This window comes from Fukomys damarensis, unplaced genomic scaffold (assembly GCF_012274545.1).
Source record: "Fukomys damarensis isolate Sample0158 unplaced genomic scaffold, DMR_v1.0_HiC HiC_scaffold_4, whole genome shotgun sequence".
Taxonomy (NCBI): Eukaryota; Metazoa; Chordata; class Mammalia; order Rodentia; family Bathyergidae; genus Fukomys; species Fukomys damarensis.
Window position 1 is genome coordinate 64217827 of NW_022900916.1, and position 20326 is coordinate 64238152.

At 38.0% G+C, this 20326-nt stretch overlaps 2 protein-coding genes across 4 annotated transcripts in view; both read right to left on the reverse strand.

Moving 5' to 3' along the window:
• The window catches only part of LOC117284117, a 116539-nt gene extending 103366 nt beyond the window's left edge, over positions 1-13173 (reverse strand). For all 3 annotated transcript variants that reach the window (XM_033758527.1, XM_033758526.1, XM_033758525.1), the window contains exons 1-3: positions 12894-13173; positions 7397-7443; positions 959-1052 (exon numbers count right to left, since the gene is read on the reverse strand). In XM_033758527.1, the coding sequence (XP_033614418.1) occupies positions 959-1052; positions 7397-7443; positions 12894-13044 (292 nt within the window). In that variant the 5' untranslated portion in view covers positions 13045-13173. The remainder of the gene's footprint in view (positions 1-958; positions 1053-7396; positions 7444-12893) is intronic.
• Positions 13174-16017: 2844 nt separating this feature from the next.
• Positions 16018-20326, reverse strand: part of Cldn12 (claudin 12) — a 44201-nt gene continuing 39892 nt past the window's right edge. Inside the window, exon 4 of the transcript XR_002024888.2 lies at positions 16018-17065. The gene's annotated coding sequence lies outside the window, so the exon portion shown is untranslated. The remainder of the gene's footprint in view (positions 17066-20326) is intronic.

A 20326-nucleotide genomic window follows, 5' to 3' on the forward strand; every position in this document is an offset into this window, starting at 1 on the left:
AATAATCTGGGTTGCTAAAAGGAGTTAACGTCAAATCCTCTCTTCACTGAAATCATAAGGCTGCTGGCTTATTGTTTCTAACTCTAGTAAACTTTTTTCCACTCTCAAGTCTATGTACCTTATTAGGTAGGTATAGTATAAAATGAAATGAGAAGAGAAACCATGAAATAGGAGACTAGATTTTCTGTTTATGATAAAATTATGAAATATTACTTCTTTATAAACTATAAATACATATGAGTTACATATTCTGTATAGTACCTGAAGTAAGTAAATAATTGAGGGCAAAATTGCATGTTCTCTCTTCAATTAAGAGAAAAGCAGACACCTGGTTATCCTGGTTAGGGGTCACCTAGAAAGTCTTGTTTCAACTTTTCTGAAAAACTCCTTCAGAGACACTGGTATCTTTTCCTGCCTTGATAAGAACCATTAAACATACGAAAAGCATGACATTACAGAAATAATTTAAAGATTCTTTGGTGATTGACTGATTGCTCAGTCTCAGAGAGCCATCACCCTGAATGGCAACTTTAATACAAACTGTATTAGCTGAGGAAATATGTTATAACAACACTAGTGGGCTCAGCATATCCTCACTCCAGGACTAATGCATCAGAAACTCTCGGACCTCCTAAAACAATGAAAGAACATAAAGATCCCTTAATGAGGCTATGAATATCATATGTCAGAGATTTCTAGACACGAAATTTAAAGTTTTTAACAGTGGAATAAATGGTAAGGCACACACCAATCAGAACCAGTGTTAATCTGAATCAACACTGGCTGGAAACTAACAGTAAACCTGTATCAAATGAAACATCAACAAGCAGCCCTGAACTTGCTATATTTTAATAAAACAAATATGATAATTTAAAATCCTTCAAAGGTATAGCAAATTACTGGTATTTGCAAGTCATTTGAAACAAAGTATATGAAATTTTAAATGAGGACAACTCACCACTACAGTTTGCCCAATATATAGAACTGATACTACAGCCATGATATGGAAAACAGTACTTTTTGCAAATGCGTTCTTCACTGCACCAAATACACTGTATTTGGAAAGAAAAAAATTAGCAGCAAATTCAGTAAGCACAGTAATATTAACTTTTTAGCACTAGTTCAGTAAGTTTTCAGTAAAGAATATCCATCATCACCGTTATCTATTATCATATTATTCACAGTAAATGCCATCGGCGACCTGCCCAGGTCCTGTTTACCTCACCCAATGCACCAAAACCTCACCCGTAGTAAGTGTTGGCTGCCAGTGGCTCACAGCACACCCTTGAATGATGGCTTTTGGAGATGAGGACCTCCTCCCCGCAAGACTCCCGTCCCTATAGGCCTGTAACTGATAGGTATGGGGACCCCACACCCAAATCACTTTCTCAGACTTTCCATTTAGGGAACGAAACCCAACCTACTGTTTCACAAAATAGTAACAAGGACCACATTAGACAGTTTTTTTAAATATCCCAACTCTCTTTCCCGTGCCTCTTGCCTGCAGTGTCCTCTGGGAAATCTTTCTGCCTCATGTGGCCCTGCTAGTGCTGTCAACGAGCCTTACCTTACCTCCATCCACTTCTGCTCACTGGTGGTCAGACAATCATGTGAAAGTAGGGAAAATGAATTCTAAGATCCTTGTTGAAGTAGACAAAAGAAAGGCAAATGGTGAAACTATCATGGGAGATAAGACTAGAACTAGAGTGGCAAAAAAAGAAAGAAAGAAAGAAAAGAAATGAGGACACAGTAGTGAAAATGGCTGTAACATAGGACCTACAGTGTGACACGTATGGTCCATCATTAACTTGCTTCATCCTCACGACAACCCTGAGCTAGGCACTACTATGTGCATTTTATAGATGAGGATAATGAGGCACAGGGTAGTTAAATGACTTACACAATATTGCCACACACCTAGTAAATAGGGGACCCTGGACTATAAGTTAAGCAGCAGCTTTGCTCTATGTTGGTAAACAATACTGTAAGAATGGTCTTGCACCTCTCCTAGTCACTTCTTGGTTTACATCTGAAACCAGCAGGGGTAATGATTTGCCCAATGTAAGAATCACCCCCTTAAACACTGCCCAAGAACAGGAGTTATATCTCAGGCCAGCTTTTGTTGTTCATGTTGTCCAAGATCAAAGGTCAAATTAAGACATTCGGCAAATCTAAAGATAAAACAAAGCTGTCCTCTTAGATTACTACTTAAAGACTGGCACTGTAAAGACAAAGCCTAGATTAAAGGCCTGTAGCCTACAGACTTCTGGCCTTGGTTATTATATTTCAGAGAATTCTAGGAATCAAGTCCAGGTCATCTCAAGGAGTTTTAGGGAAATAAATTACCAGAATGCACAAGAAATGAGAAGAAAGGAGCTTGTGGTTGCTTAGGTGCTAAACTGACTCCCTGGTAACCAAGACCAGAGCATATGAGCTACTAAGGCAGAAGACATTCACTCTTACCCTTCTCTCGAGTGGGGGCTCAGAGAACTCTGGAAAGGGAGCTCCTTCATTAGGCAAAGTGTGGGGCAGCCAGACAGGTGGCTGACCTGATTGTTCAGCCAGGGAAGCTCAACACAGTCCATCATAGACTCCATTTGTTAGAGGACCACTGCACACTGGGAGTTTTTACTGTTGTTATCCTGCTTTCTCTTTCCTTTGAATAGTGGGCTTTGGCACATGGTTTAATCGATTGTATAGCCTACTTGGAAGAGTATAGAGCATACGGAGCCATATTGAAATACCGTAAGAGAGACACACATCTACCTAAGCCTCCAGAGTTAGAAATAGGGACAGCAACAGACAGAAATTGTTGAGAAGTCTAATTTTAGTTGAGGGTTGGTTGTGTTGTTTCGTCAGTAACATTTTTTAATGTATGGGGATGGAGAAAATAGAATATGCATGTTCTGAAAGGGAAAATGGTTAAAGGCTTATTTCTTTAATGTTTGCCTGTCCATCCTGCGTTCCCATTCTTCTTCTGGCAATCAAACCTTCCGTTCTTTGTGAACCTTTCCCCCAACTCTGTACGGTCCTACGGCTGACAATCAGTTTTTCCCTTTCCTAACATAAGAATATGGTCAGTGAACCAGGCCGTAGTATTCAGGGTAGCACATCCATTTGACCCAGTAATTGGTTCTGGATTGAACGTGAGACCTGACTGGGCCACATGGAATCATGTTTGGAGTTATTTAGAAATAATAGGGCAGATCTGCAGGCAGCCAGCCTCTTCTTCCACCGTACAGAGAATGTCCATTTACTGTGGGAAAAAAAAATGAGCTCAATACAGAGAGGTAAAGTCAGAAGATGGAAGGACAGCGAAAAACGGGAGTAACATCCATAGAGACTGAGCTGAGCAGGAAGCCAAATTTGTGAGCCAATGGGTTCCCCTTTTCATGAGTTTCCATTAGGTTTCTGTCACCACGAAAAGATTTGTACCTAAAATACTTTAAGTCTACAGTCCTCAAAGACCAGAACTTCACATTCACTGCTCAGAGGAACATTATAATTTATTTGACATCCCTAAATTAGTAATGTATAATTTAGGATAAATTACATGGATTATTTTTCTTGTATCTCATGAAGACCCGTAGGAATATGTGGTGTTGTCAACTTGAAAGAAAATGGGAAATGTTCTGAGTTTGTGCATGTGTATGTGTTTGTGAACAAAATGCATACATAGAGGCAAAGACCTAGAGATTAGCCTTGGGAATGGAAATAAAGTTCTTAAAGCAAAGAGACTATAAGAGAAAAGACACTAAGTTGATTCAGAAGAAAAGTGAGGGAACTTGAACCTGACAGGTACCTTATACTTCACAAGCAAAATCAAAGGGAAGGCCAAGAGCAGGTAAGATGTTGGAAGATAGTTGCAAGGGAAAATAGTCCATGATAGTGGACTTCTTCTGTTCTCTTCTCCTCTTTCCTCTCTTTTCTTCTCTTCCTGTCTTCTCCCCTCCCCTCTCCTCTCCTCCTCCCCTCCCCTCTCCTCTTCCCTTCCCCTTGTCTGTCTCCTCCCCTCCTTCTCTCTAAAATCTGCTCTTCTTAGTTTAAGAACAATTCAAACATTCTTAGTTTCCTCATGAGCAGCCATCTATAAACCCAGGCACTCTCTCTGAGAGTATAAGAGGGGTGAGAAATTGTCAACGAACAGGACAGGGAATCTTTTTCCAAAAGATGCGTCCCTAATTCTATATGGACTATGTGGAATTATCCCTTAGTTAATTTCTTTGATGTACTGGGACTATTTTAAAAATTGCACTTAAATTCACATATTCCCAGAATTGCCATAATGGGTTATGTTTGGAATTTTTTAAAGATAAAATTTTCTATCTTACTACATTAAAGAGCATATAAAACCCAATTTAACCTTCTAATGGCTCAAATGTTCATTCAATAGTTAGTCAACGATTGCCGTGTGCTGGGACATGTGTGAGGTGTTAAAGATGTAGAGATGAATAAAATATAGCCTTTATCCTCAAGGAGCCAAGAAGAGATGAAAGGTGAAAAGAAAAACAATTTATATTATGAGTTGCCATTCCAAAATGTATGTGGTTAAGTCCAAATGAGAAGTGTGGGAGAAGTGGAGGAGATAAAAATGACAGTAATGCTATCAATTCAGGGGGTAAAATTCATATTTTGAGCCTTTTTAAATAGAAAAAAATGTGAGATAATGCAAAGATGAAAATAAAGTGTTTGTAGATGGCGAGGGGAGGAGAGGGTGAAGGGAGGGCAGGGGTAAGGGGAAAAAATGAGAACCAAGACCTGTCATGTAGAGGTACAAGATCCCAACAATGAATGTAATTGTACTGTGTGCCTAAAATGTACCAATAAACTCAATTAAAGCTGGAAAAAAATCATAGATAAAGTTATATGTTGAGATTGATACAGTAAGATAAAACTGGAACTTTAAAGATAGTGATAAAGTTTTGAAATTTCTCCTCTGGGATATTTTAGGAAACGCTGCTAACCAAGGGTGAGACGAGGATAAGATTTGAGCTCAGAAATTATGAATTTATTATTGTATGAATGTGGACTTTAATGGTTGACCAGCAATCAGCTAACAGTACAGCAAATGAATAGACGAACTAAAGGACCAATGAGAGCTGGGAAATGCAGGTCCAGCACAGTGCAAAATAAGAGGACAAGGCTAGTAACTAATGCAGTTTTTTGTGACTCCCAAGGGTATAATGGATCAGGCCAGGATCATCACTGATAGCTAAAATCACTAAATGCTAGACAACAGTCCTTTTTAAAAAAATGTTTACCTTCTAATGAAAGTCTTCTGTACGATATATATATACATATGACAAAAATTGAACTGAATCTGGTGATCAGTGCTCTACATCTGATCATCAGTTTATAAGAACAAAAGAATAGGGAAAAGAGGAACAAAATAAAGCCTCTTATAGAAATATTGATGTCATTAGTGAAATCTGACTACAGGAAACATAATGTGCAAACAATCCAGTTTCTGCAACAAATAAGTTGCAAGAAAAAAGGGAGGAAAAGGAAACTGTAGAGCAAAATAGACTTAAGCTATGTATCAGCCAAATGCAACCTATGAATCTGATTTAAACAAAAAATATGAAAAAATAAATTAATTATTTATTGAATGGTTAATGATGTTTAAAAGCTATTGTTAACTTTTGGTTGTGATCATGGACTTGTAATATTTTAAAGTCAAGTCTTTATCTTTTTTGTTCTTTTTTTTTTTTTTTTTTTTTTTTTTTTTTTTAGTACCAGGAATTGAACTCAGGTCCTTCCTCTTGCAAGGCAGGCCACCGAACCGCTGAGCTAAATCCCCAGCCCCAGTCAAGTCTTTATCGAATAAGTATATACATATATATACTATTATACATATATTTGTGATATATCAGTATCACAAATAAAATGATATGGTATATTTATCATTATTTACTTCAAAGTAATCTATTTTGGGAGGGAGGGCATACATGAAACAAGGTTTGGCAAGATGGGTTTTGGAGATATCAAATTTTATTACTCTATTTTCTCCTCTCTCTCTCTCTCTCTCTCTCTCTCTCTCTCTCTCTCTCTCTTATAGGATTTTCCTATGGTATCCAGACTGGGCTTGAACTCCTGATTTCAAGCTGTTCTGCCTCAGCCTCCCAGATTAAAAACATCAGCGTGAAGGTTTCCCAATGTTTTTTCATGTTTGAAGTTTAATACTGAAACACTTAACAGTCAAAAAGTGGAGGAATATTCCATTCAAGTGAACAGCCATGAGAATTCATAGGAAGAGAGTACATTAAAGGAGGACTAATAACCTAAGGAAAAAAGAGTTAAAGAGTTAAAGGGCTGGAGGACAATCCTATCTTGTTGAGCTTCACGAGTAGGTACACTGCGCTAGGAAATGAAAAGTAACAGCCTATGCAGAATGTGAAGGGTCCAGGGTGTGCTGTAGAAGTGATGTCCTGTTACATAGGTGAGCAAGTCAGGAGACTGTGGGATAGGTGTGTTTGAGCCATCATTGCTCAGCGAAAACGTGGAAAGTTTATTGTATGAACTGGGTTAGAAAATTTCCTGAGCCAGAAGCTCAGGTCCTTATTAAAGCAGACAAGTGACAGGAGAAGAAAAGAGGCAGAGTGGTGGATCACCATAATAAATGCCAGGTTCAGAGTATGCCCTTTTCTCATTAGTGATCTTTGTCTTTGTCTCTGGTGTTAGTTCACCATTAGCAGCTAGACCCGTATGATTTTGTAAAGGTTGTTCCAAAGCTCTCTCTCAATGGCACAAAGTAACAGCACTTCTCTCTTTACTTTAGATGTTTCTGTCTTCTTCAAAATCCAGAGTGAAAAATAATGACGGCAGACAATTTATTCAGCAGAGAAGGGATCCAGCTCTTGTGGTTAGTGAACAGTGTGTCCCTCTTCCTGGTTTATGTGGTTAGAAGTGCAAAGGAAATTTTCATTGCTTCTCAAAGACATCTTTTTCTCTACTTACAACAAATCCTTCCCAAGTTTCAGTGTGATTTCTTTTCAAAACAAGAATTATTTTCCTTTGGAAGTATGTTTTTTGAAAATAAGTACATGTTTGCAACTCATTTATTTCCATTGTTTATTCTAGAACATCAAAGAATAACTTGAAATGGAGAAAAAGACCTTATTATTAGTCATTCCTGTTACAAAAGTTTTGATAAAACTAAGTTCAGCATATTTTTAGATAACTCTAAATGTGTGAATTTATAAGATTTCCAAGGTAATTTCTTCATAAGAAAATAAACTTGGGTTGGGGATTTAGCTCAGTGGTTCTGCTGCCTGCCTCATAAGCTCAAGGTCCCGAGTTTTGATCCCTGGTACCAAAAAAAAAAAAAAAAAAAAAAAAAAAAAAAAAAAAAAAAAAAAAGAAAGAAAGAAAGAAAGAAGAAGGAAAATTAACTTACTTTCTTATCTTCTGTGCACAATTGACAGTTTCTCTTTTGAGCACATGCTGAAAGAAAAAAAAAAAGTTAAGTACAAAATGTGAAGCCAAAGCCTATTTATGGCTCAATTTGATTTAAAAAGCACACTTCATTCCTTCATTTCATTTCCATTATTTTCATGAATCTAAATGTTCTTCCCTCCAGCCCTATTTAAATCTGAACTCATTTTCTCTTGTTACTTGGAATAACATGAAATGGCATTTTTCCTTTTCTTTTCTTTCTTTCTCTTTTTGGTACTGGGGATTGAACTCGGGACCTTGTGCTTGCAAGGCAGGCAGTGGAACCAATGAGCTAAATCCCCAGCCCAAAATTTTATTATTTTAGATGCAGTAACAAAATTCTAAATAACTTCTTCCCATAAATAAAAAAATGAAAAAACAAATTGGAAACATCATATGCATCTAAAACACGGAACTGAGAAAACCTCTGTTAGATAACTCTTTTGTAAATAAAAGGCGATGAAGAGATGAAGGAAGGGGGTATAAAAGGAATAAAGATGCGTCAAGTCCACATACTAACTCCCCACAATGAATGTAATCACCGTGCTGCAAACATGTACTAATAAAAACAGAAATTAAAAACTTCTTTTAGTAACTTGCTATTCAGTATGATTTTTGCCAAGGTATTCCTGGTTAACTAATTACTCCTATAATTGTTAAGAAAAAAATGTTTCACCCCGCTCTGGCACAAAGCTTTAAAAACGTCCCTCAAATTAAGACTTTATTCTCGTTTTGGGAAAATATAAACAGTATAACATATTTGAAAGCTCTAGGGTGAAAACTTTGAGTTTGGGAAAGGGCAATTTGATGGCATATTTAATCATTCTAATGTTTTCTTGGAAAAGTTTTGGAATCAGTACTGTAGGTATTCTGTGACACTGTAACAATAGGGTCCCTCTGTCTATTGTTTGGGGAGACAGTTTACAGGCTCTCTGGGAAAGTTCAGACTTGTCTGCTTAAATTCAAGGTGTTTGGGTGCAGATCTGATTTGGCTAGGGAAAAGCTTACAGTTCAGCTTTCGAACCCAGTCCTATCGATTGAGTGTTATTTCCTCCTAACCGACAACGTGCTTGAAGCCCCCATGGGAGAGCTTAGTGGAAGAAAAAGCAAGGTAAACAAATGAAAGAGATGCCACTGTGTCATCTCTGTCAGGACGCCTGACAGGTGCAGGAGGACAAACAGTACACGGCTTGACTTCCATTCCCCAAACTCTGCTTGCTTCCCATAGCTTTTTGGTCAACTGAAATTTTTATTTTGAGATAATTTCAGATTTATAGAAACATTACAAACATTACATACAGTGTACTTGCATACCTCTCACCCACTTATCCCCAATGCTACCATTTTGTTATTAAAGTGCATTTATCAAAATTAAGAAGCCAACATTAATGCATCGATTTTTACTAAACTCCAGATGTTATAAAAATTTCATTAGATTTTAGACTGATTTCCTTGTTTTAAAGATCCCAACCTGGATATTACATTTAATTTAATCATCATGTCTCCTCTGGTTCATGACAGCTTTTCAGTCTTCCCTGGATTTTTGTGATCTTGGCAGTTTTGAGGAGTATGGGGTAGATGTTGCATAGGACACTCCCGGTTCATACTTATGTGATGTTTTTCATTTGATTCAGCAGGCACTATGGGTTTTGGCAAAGAGCCACTGCAGAGGTGAAGTTCCTTCCTCAGCATGTCAGTGAATGGCCGCCTGCGGTTCCATACCAGAGGCTTAGATGGAGCATTTGTGTAACTAACTAGCAACCTTCTTGATAGTCATTATTGCCTTCCCTGGAAAACCAGCGAGGGGCAGTCATCTCTGTGCCACATGCTCCTGAAGGTTCTTTCTTCTGTTCTCTTGCTGAAGAAAGCGGTGACAGCTCTCTCCAGGTATCAGATTCTTCACACTAAACTAATGTCTGTATCCTTTCTGTCTGGTTATTTATTTTCTTTTGCCTGCACATCTCATGACTTTTATAGCATCATTCCCTCCTAGTTCTCTCTCTTTGTTTCTTACCAATATTGAAACATCTTTGGTTTTCTCTTCTCCCATGAAGGGTGACGATTCAAAATCCAGAGATGTCTGGCATCAAAATATATTGTGCTACATATAAACTCAATTTTTATTGGTATTGCAATGATGAATCAATAGTTAAACATTAATATTAATTAACACAGTTATCTGTTAGGGAAAAATTTTTAAAAACAGCTACAGCTATACAAAACAATGAATAACAAGATTCTATATTATAAAAGTCTCTATATTGCACCTTTATGATTTATTTGATCTGTTGACTTCTGGTGCAGGCATATAAAGTGAATTCTATAGTTTTAAACTTGTCAAATGCTTTTAAAATTTCTATCAGTTTTTTCTGTATCTATTTCAAACCTATGCTGTTATGTGAGTAAAGGTTTGTAATATGTTATCTTGGTGTATCGTAATATACATTAGTATAAAATATTTGTGCTTCTAAATGATTTTGAAATTTGATTTGGTGTTATCTAATATTATTACACTCGCTTCTTTGGTAGCATCCATTTAGTCTCTGTTCCTTTATTTCCTCCAGTGGTTTCGAACTTACACAGCATTTTTCTAGTGGTGATCTTTCTATCATTACCTACGATCTACATTCATCGCTGGCTGGGGAAATTGCCTCTGCTGCCTCTACTGCCTGTGTTTGAGACAGTTCAGAACAGGGAGAGGAAATTAGTGCTCCAAGATCACCACGCTCGGAGGTCCGCAACTTCCTCTTGATCTTTGTGTTCACTGCTGCTGAGCCTGGAGAAAGTGTAGAACCGCTCCTGCCTTTGACAGCCATTCTTCGCTATCTGTGGTTTTTCCCTATCAGTCTCACCACAATTTCTTTCTATCTCTCAGAGATTCTTGACATTTTTATGCCTTTATCTTATTTTCCAGCTCCATCATATGAGGAAGATACTATTCTCATTGTACTGATCGGGAAACTGTAGTACAGCAATATGGACCTAATAAATGACAAAACTGGAGGGTGAGTGCAGGCGGCCTGAACCGCTGCCTTTTCATGTCTGAGTTCTGCCTCTCCATGAAATAGGTACTGGTCAGAAAGGTACAGATAAAGCTCAGTACACCAAATTAAGTACTGCTGAATTCAGTCCTACTTAAATACAATAATAGATCAAGGGATGCATAACAGAAGAGAGAATTTTATCTTCCAGGTATAATCAACAGATAGTGAAAGTTTAAATTTAAAAAAATTATTACAAGACAAAACACATAGGCGCTAATGCCCCTGATAATACCCCTATACACATGCGCACATACAGTCATGCACATATACAGACATGCGCGCGCGCGCACACACACACACACACACACACACACACACACACACATCCCAACATTCTTGTCACTTTCCAAAGCAGCTCTGGAAGTCCTTTTTTGTGTTTTGAGTTGTGCTGTCATGGCTGCCTCAATGTCCTGAATCCATTCAAAATATTTATATTTAATGGTCATTTTGACTTTCAGAAAAACCCAAAGTCGCATGGTGCCATTGAATAGGTGAATAAGGACATGCCACAATGTTTTTATGAGCCTGCTTTTCTGGTGGATGGCACTAGGCCTGAACATACTGTTTCTTTTTTTAAAATCACACTTTTTAAAGAAAAATGAGGACTTCCAGAACTACCTCAGAAAGGCATAATTGTATTTGAAGCAAGGGCAAACGTTCTGAGTGAGATTCATAGCAATGTCTTTTACTGCAATGAATTTAAACATTCACCATGTATGTTGATCACACCTTGTAGGTCTCTCAATATCAGAAGTCAGTTTTATGTCACCGTTCAGCATAACTCCAAATCCCCCAGTTTTGCTGGTGGCAGAAAAACTTAAACCTGAAAATTTGAAGTTCAGTTAATAAAATTCAGCCTCCTTCGAGTAAATATTTGGCTAAGCTGAGGGCAATTCTAACACTAAGTATGAGCTGTTACGTATTAGAGCACAAGGAGGGATGCAGGTGAGATTTTCAATGAAGGCTTAAGACGCCTTTCTGTACCGAAGAAATCTCGTCTTTGTTAGATGGGAATGTTAAGTGCAAGCCCAAAGGGCAGAGAGTGAGGGAGCTGGTAACAGGCTGACTCACATCTCCCAGGCAAAGGCAAGCTATTTTCCCAGAAATGTGGACCAGAACTGGTCAGCCTAGGAACGAGCCAGCTGAAACCAGAAACTTTGGTCTTCAGAGAACAGAAAAGGTTATCTATGACTTTTCATTTGTTTTATATGTTTACTTTTTGTTATTCTTCAACATTTTAATAAAATCTTTTGAAAAGATTTCTGTATGACTTCATCTTGCTAAGGAATGAAGGGAATGGTGCATTTCTATGCTTGGCCTGTATTTAAAGTACTGTTTCTAAGGAGAGGGGGCCAGAATTACACTAGAACAGAGTTTCTCTTGAACTATGTTTGAGAGCGACCGGAGGTTAAAACAAAAGAGAAATGTATGGGGCAAATGAGAACACAGGAAAACAAGTTCGCATTCAGCCTCAGCCCAGCCTGTCTCCCTAACGGAGATTTTAATTTCAGAGCAAAGCTGAGAGCTGCCCCTTTGATTTTAGCAGGGAAGACTGATTTGCTTACATGTACTAACATTGTTTTATACTCTGGAAAGGCAGCAGAAGTAATTATTCTGTCTTCCTAAGAATGGAATTCTTGGCTTTACAGTATATTTTCACGGTAATTCAAATTATTGCTTTATTTTATCTATACAATTCCAGTTCAGGATATTAATAAAATCTTATTTCCAGGTTCATGCATTCAACTCAGCATGAATTGTGACATTTCAAAATTTAGCTGGGGAGGAAAACTAAAGGAATCCTCCAAACTGAAGGAATTAGTGCTTAAGAAAGACTAAAATTATCTGGGCATGGTGTCACACAACTGTAATTCAGCACTCTGGGAGGCAAGATGATCACAAATTTAAATTCAGCCTAGGCAATTTATCCTAGACTAAAAATTAAAAATAAAAAGGGCTGGGAATATAACTCAGTGCAAAGGCCAGGCTCAGTCCCAAGTACCACAAACAAACAAAAGCAAAACAAAACCAAATTGAGCAATTTAGTAGCTGAGGCCTTAAAAACTAAGAAAAAGTAGCTATGGTTGTGTGAGATCAGATCAAAACAAAACCCAATCTCATCCATACCATGAAATTTATCTGTCATAGGTCACACTCAATTAAAAAAAAATTCATACCTTTTTTTTTCAAAATTAAACTGGTTTTACCCCCTTTTGTTTCAGATAAAGGAAACTAATTTGATTCCAACTTAACATTGGCTCCCCGCAAAACATCTAGAGTCTTTAAAGATGTCTTCCTCCAAAACCAAGCAGCAGCTGTTGAGATGGCAGCTTCAGAAAGCCAGGAGGGCACTGCTAAAGGATAAATCACGGTGGTGCCTGTGCAGCACTTGCCTCTGGGCTCTGGAACACTCACCCTCCTCGATCTCACTCTTTATTCTCTGCTTGTTCCTTTGACTGAAGATGTGGGGAAATCCATCATCTGAGAAGTTGATAAGCAGTTGGAAGAGAAACAGGGAGAGGAAAACTGGCAGGAAGAGCTGGCCCCAGGCCCTCAGCCAGCACATAGCTTCTCAGACTGGTGAGTGTGGGAGTCACTGGTACTGAGTTGGACAGGTAGTCCCTCCTCAGGGACTGTGACCCATCACAGTCCCTGGGTTCTGAGACTGCTCTTGTGAGCCCTGGACCCCAGCACAATTAACAGAATCTTAGAACATTCCAGCCAGAATGTGGAATACTGGTAATGTAATCCTGGTCCTGTTAGGCTTAGGCCTCCTGGATTCCAGATGTCACCACATACTTTGTCCACTGGATTCAATCAAGGTTTATTTCTCTTCAAATCCCATATCTCCTTCCACACTGTTCTTTTGTTTTTGAGAAAGAGCTGGATTCTAATTTCCACTACTGCACAGCATGTAGTGTAGCTGACATTTCTACCCAGTATTAGCAGTCTATAATTGGCACAAGCTTCTTACCCTCTGTAATTTGGCTATATTAAATTAGAGGAACAGGGCTTTGCTGAGTTCACTTCCAGCCAAGGTCAACTTGATTCCAACTAAATTCTTCTCCTCTGAATTACTTAACTGTTCTCTTCAGCAAAGATATGCTAGTGCCTCCCTTTTACAGTCCTGCCTGCAATACCTACTATCACCAGGTGTGCTATAGCCACTATCACCCAGCTCTTACCCTACTCCCCTTCTTCCTATATTTGTAATGAATAAACATTCGATGTCCTTGGTGGTTTTTGTCTTTGCTACCCAAAGACACATTAGATCAGCTGAAAACCCAGCTCAGATCAGCCCAAGACTCAGCTTCTATTCTCAGCTTTCCGAGTCTTGTCTTTTGTTCTCTTTCCTATCTTGTGTATATCATACAATATCATAGGAGACTGAGATCCGTGGCTGGGGCTCTTGGTGATGTGCTCTACTGCCATCAGCGAGTGGGCATCCCATAAAACTTGCAGCTATGGAAAATCCTGGATCTTGTCCTTGACTAGTCCAGTCACCCTTTTGTTGTGCTGTAATGTGGTCTAATGTTTCAGTGGTATGTAGATGAGTACTTGTATTTTTTGTAGTTGCACATTTATTTTAATGTGTATTAGAAAAATATAAGTAGCAATTTCAATGACATAATTGAAACAATATGAACTTTCTTTTTGAAACAAACCTATGGTAAAAAAAAGTCAATTTCAGGGCCGGGATTTGGCTCAGTGGTTCTGCCACCTGTCTCACAAGTGCAAGGGCCAGAGTTTGATCCCCAGTGCCAAAAAAAAAAAAAAGTCAATTTCAGAAGTATAAAAAATAGTATACAATTTAAATGGATTTGGCAAGAATTGGGAAGGTAGTTTCAGAATGACTAAAATTTGAGAGCCAGGCATGGTGGCACATGCCTGTAATCCCAGTACTTAGGAGGCTGAGGCAGGAGGATTGCTGTGAGTTCGAGACCAGCCTGCACTACATAGTGAGTCCCAGGTAAGTCTCAGCTACATAGTGAGACTGTGTCAAACCCCCACCCAAAAAAATAAAAAAATAAAAAACAATTTGAGCAACACTGCCCCAATGTGAGTGTGGAGACTATTGTTGGTGATAGGGTCCCAGGATAGCTTTTCAGGTTCTTGCACATAATGAACAAAGAATTAGATATTGCACCAATGCAAAGGAAAAAAAAACAACACACCTCAGTTTAATTAGGCAATGGTATACTCATGCTTGAAAGGAGCAGACACATGCTGGTGGAAAGGAAAAATGGCCCAAGAAGAAAGGAAAATGGCACAAATGTGTACTGAGTAGGGCTTAAGGATTTGAAATGTACGCTCAGCCTAGAGTGCCTTCCACTGGGTCTCTCAGGATGATGGACAATGGCACTGACAGGGTGTGTGTCACATCAGCTGTATCTACTGCACACGTCCTTTCCTGTAATTTATTCTGTTATAATTGGATGCACTTTTTTTGAAATTCTTGGGGGGTCTCTGTTATTCTTATTTCTGCCTCTGGGTAGTGTCTTAAGACAAAGATCACAGGGGTTAGCCCTGGGGTGTTGCTCAGGTTCAGCTGAGTTGGGGGGGGGTCCCACAGCCCCTAACTGTACTATATTAGAGAGAGGTAGAGTGGTGGTTGATGAAATCTTGTTCTTGACCAGGACTTATCTTGGTTTTCAAAATTAATGATAGATATATCCCACCTTGCTTTCTCCAGGGTGTTCTTTTATGTTGCTATTTCCCCTTTTACTTGGCCCAAGCTCACTCTGCAGAGCCAATTTCTCACTCTTCATTTTACTTTTTCAAATAAACTTTGCCACTCCTTCTTGAAAAAAAAAATATGATGGAAATTTGGAATAGTTGTGAATGCCTGGGAAGGTGAGGCAGGAGGATCCTAAGTTCAAGTACCTCAGTACCTTAGCAAGATTCTGCTGCAAAATAAAATAGGCTGGAGGGCCAGGGACTTAGCTCAGTTGTTCCGCTGCCTGCCTTGCAAGCTAAAGGTCCTGAGTTTACAAATAAACAAATAAATAAAATAAAAAAATAAAATAGGCTGGGAACATGCAAAAGAAATGGGCTTAATCCCCAATACTGAAAAAAATATGGCATTTTCTCACCATTCCTGACACCTTGATCTAGCCTGTGTCCTGAGGATGACGATGGGAGTATGGATAGTAATACCCCTATAAGCATAACACAAACACATCCCTTAGTTTTCTACTGTAGATTTTTACTTTAGCATAGTAGTAGCTGGCTGTGTGTCACAGTACCCTTTCCCTGAGGGATACCCAAGCAATCTCTGTATTTACCCACTTGATAGGATGAACAGCAAGGTGTGTGCATGTGTGCAAGTGTCAAATTGAGATTTTCACCCACATGCTGCTTCATCTAACAGGTTTTGTGTATGTTTACCTGAGCATCACAAAGGGTACATATAATACAACCACATCACTCTAGAATTTTTTTTTAGTTTTAGTTTTTTTAGTTTTCTTTTGATGTTACTTGTAGAAGTAGCCCAATTCAGTACACTGGCACATGAAAAAACAGATTTGCAAGTTTTGGAGGAGGTCAAAAGTGAATCATCAGATTACTCATGCATGGATGATGAAGATGATCCATTATGGTAAAACACATGTTTTCCTAACAGAAGAGTGGTGTGGGTGGATGAAGATGATGATGATGATGACGATGACAATAATGACAATAACAATGATTCTGACACTGGCCTTATGAGCTAAAGTACCTATGACAGTGAAACGGAGCAAGAATTGACTGATACACAGGGAATACAAACCTCCTCCATTCAAATAAGAACACAGCAATGACCAGTTGAAATGTTGCAAAATGGTCACACAACAAAACGTAATGATCCAATATTAGAACTAGGTCTGAAAGGAGGGTCTTGGTAGCAGTGAAACATATTGGACAGAATGTCAGCACTGCCATTCAGTGTTGGAAATTGTAACATGGAACGCTATGGGATGGCGTGAAATACACAAAGGCTAAAATACAAGTAAAATGTGCTGCATGTACCAATAGTTATATTAAAAATGTATTTTTTATGACACCTCACTAGCTGAACTGAAAGCACTCATACGTCGGCTATACTGAGCAGGGATTTCTCATGGTAACACAAGAATGTAAAAGACTTGTGGAAAAGTAATGGGTCAAAATATGGCAGAAAAATTTATGCCCTTGTAGATATGAAGACTTATTATGCTTTTGATTTAGAAATTTATCCTGGAACTCAACCATCAGGTCCTTATTCATATAGTAATAAACCAAATTATGTTGTGAAGAGACTTGTTGCTCCTATCTGCCAAAGAAATTGGAATGTAACATTCAGCAATTGATCTACAAATTTCCAAACGATATTACATTTGCTAAAAGAGCACAAGTTGACCAGCACAGGAAATGTATGCAGGAACAAAGCAGAAATTCCAAATGAAATGTTACAATTTCAAAACAGCATTGTACAGTACAATCTTCGGATTTCAGAAAGATTTCCATCGGCCTCATATACATCAAAGAAAAACTGGTACTGCTGATGTTAACATTGCACCATGATGGAAATATTGATACAGGAAACTGAAGCTTGAACTGGAAACTTTCTACAAGAAAGCCAAAGGCAAGGTAGATGTTATTGATGAGTTATGCAGCAACTATGACATCACTTAAAACACAAAGTGTTGGCCAGTGGTTATACTTTACTTGATCCTAAGCATGTGTGGTATAAATGGTTTGATAATTTACAAAGAAAGTAACAAGTGCAAAATACCATGGAGAATTTTTCTTAGAGGATTGGAACTGGAATTCATGAGATCATTTTCAACAGAGGATAAACAAAATGTTTCTGCCAAGGGAACTATGCAAAAAAAAAAAAAAACACTGTGGAGCATACTGGTGATCTGACAGGTGTACAGGTAGGTACAGCATCACAAAGACCTATTACAATAACAGTTAAATGAAAAAGATATCAACTGTGCCCTACAATAAAGGCCAGGAAAACAAAACACACATACTATCATTGTGATACTTGTGTATGGAGCATGCAATTTTCATATGTGAAGACTGTCTTGGGTGTGACATTTGAAGGAAAAGATTATTTTTATTGTAGAGTTCTATTGGTATTTTCATTGTAGTTCACATAAGTTTTTATTTCTGATGTTATCTTTTAGGTTTTGTAAGCAAGTACACAGCAGGTGTGAAAATGTTGATGTCTATTCTAAATGTGCAATACATATTAACAATTTAATACTTTATTTCCTTGATATTTTGTTCCTGTTAAATACACATTGTATAATAAAAATCTCCTGATAAAATAGCAAGACCAGTGAGATGTGAAGTATGCCCTACCAAAAGGCCAGAAAAGCAAAACACATGTGCTGTCAGTGTAAGCAATACATGTATATGGAATGTGTTATTGTCATGTGTGAAGACTACCTTGGGTGTGATATTGAAGTAAAGATTACTTTTCTGTAGAGTGCTACTGATATTTTCCTTGTAAGTCATATAAGAATTTAGTTATTTGTAAATTTGTACATTGAAAAAGTCAATTTTGAAAATTTTGATGCTTTTAAATATTAAACATGTAATATTTTTGTGATTTTTTTCCTGTGAAGCACTCACTGTTCAGTATAATACAACTCATAAAATTAAAATTAATAACTCAATAGAAACATTCTAGAATGAACAAGGGTCCAACACACCATGATTCTGTGACTTTCTCACAAAAAAATGTCTATGCTTCACAGGGTAAATATGGATAAAGGGTAGACGTGCAGAATTCATGTCTTTTCCTTGCCTAGTTTTAATACAAAGAATAGAGAATCATTACCTATAATATGAAAGTGCCCTTAGAAACAGACAACAAAAAGACAAAAAAAATGTGAAAATGTACAGAGATGTGAAGAGTACCTGTAGCAAAGCAAACATAAATAGGGAGTAAATAATGCAGCGTAACTCAACACAGTACTAAGAAATCACAAATCAAAGTAACAATGAGCTATATTTTGTGTCCATCAGATAGGCAAACATTTAACAAGAAAACTGAGACATATAACTGGTAAAGATGGGGTTTGTGCCACAATATCTTTTGAAGGAACTGTGAATTGTTTGAGTGTTTTTAGAAAGTAATCTGGCAATAGATACCAACATGAAAACATACATTTTCTGTACAGGGACTACTGAAGATATCTCTTCACTGCTCCTCAGTTGTTACAGTCTGGGTGGGGCTACAACTCATACTTCACTGAGTAGGCAATAGATTCAAGAAAACTAGACCAAAGGAAATCAAGGCACAGAATTCCCTGGCACTATGACTGGCTTAAGGGTGGGGTAGGCACATGATCTAAGTGTGCCAAGACAATCTCAGAGTTTTTGCTAGGAAAGCTGGAATAAAAATGCCTGTCTTTCTCTGGATTCAAACTTGAAGGATTTAGTCTCTAAAGCGGATAAAAGCCATGTTGAAATTATGTGGAGTTTTGCTATACAGGAATGCTGGTGTTAAAGCCTAACTAACTGATGATCTCACTTGCTGTCCCTTCGAGTTCTCTACCATAATCATGCCATGGCTACGCTTCCTACAACCTATGCTCAGTGAAAGCTAAATATTACAGCAGTGTACTTTGAAACTCTACCAACCAAAGCGTCCTTGTATCTTTTCTTCTTCAAATGTGTCAGATCTCTGGCCATTTGAAGCTTCTCCTCACCTTTACTGACTCCTTCCTTCCCCTTTTCTTTCTAACCATTTCCCCATAAGCATCTTACACTTCTAATCCCATGCTGGCAGACAAGTCTTCAAGAAAACAAAGTAACACAAATGCTGATGGAAATGTTCTTGGGGGTGGTAATCCTTTCACCATATGCACAAATTTAAAACTGTCTCAGTCTTAGTCTCTCGTAGTTATTGCTCATTTGTCACTGTAGTTAGCCAGGAATACCACAAGAAAATACCACAGATGAGGAGAGTGGGAAAAAAATCAGAACCAAGATATATCATGTAAAGTTACAAATTCCCAATGATGAATGTCATCATATTGTATACCTAAAATGTACTGATAAACTTAATGAATTAAAAAAAGAAAGACTTTATTTCCATTTCCTCATATTTTTTTCTTTTCCCTTATTTCCTTTCCCCTACCCTTCCCACTTCCCCTACACCTTTAGCCCTTTTCTTCCTGTTTCACATTGTAAATGATACCATTAGGATCTTATTATTAGTTTTTCACACCAGAGAAAGTATTTGTTATTTACACTTGTGACTTATTTTCACTTAGGAGTATATCCTCAGTATGCATCCATTTTCCTATGAATGACTCTAATTTCTCATTCTTTATGGCTGAGTAGTATTCCATTTTATAGGAAAAACCACATCTTCTTTATCCAGTCTCCAACTGATGGGCAAATGGGGGTGAAGGGAGGGCAGGGATATGGGGAGAAAATGAGAACCAAGACCTGTCATGTAAAGGTACAAGATCCCAATGATGAATGTAACTGTACTGTATACCTAAAATGTAACAATAAAATCAATGAGAGAAAAAAAAGAAAGAAAATGGCACGGATGGATTGGGTTTAATAACAGAAATTTTCTTCTCACAGTTCTGGAGGCCAGAAGTCCATGAACAAGGAGCTGGCCCAGGTGTTTTCTACTAAGGCCTCTTTCCTTAAACTGTAGACAGTACCCTTCTTTGTGTGCTCTCCTTTACTCTGTAACACACACTCTTGATACTCTTCTTCCCATAAGGAAGAATAGGACTCAACTCTTACAATCTTATCAAACCTAAGCAGTTCCTTAATACAATCAGTTTGGGGGTCAGGGCTTCAACATATAAATGGGGAGAAAGGATAACAAAATTCAGTCCATAGCAGTT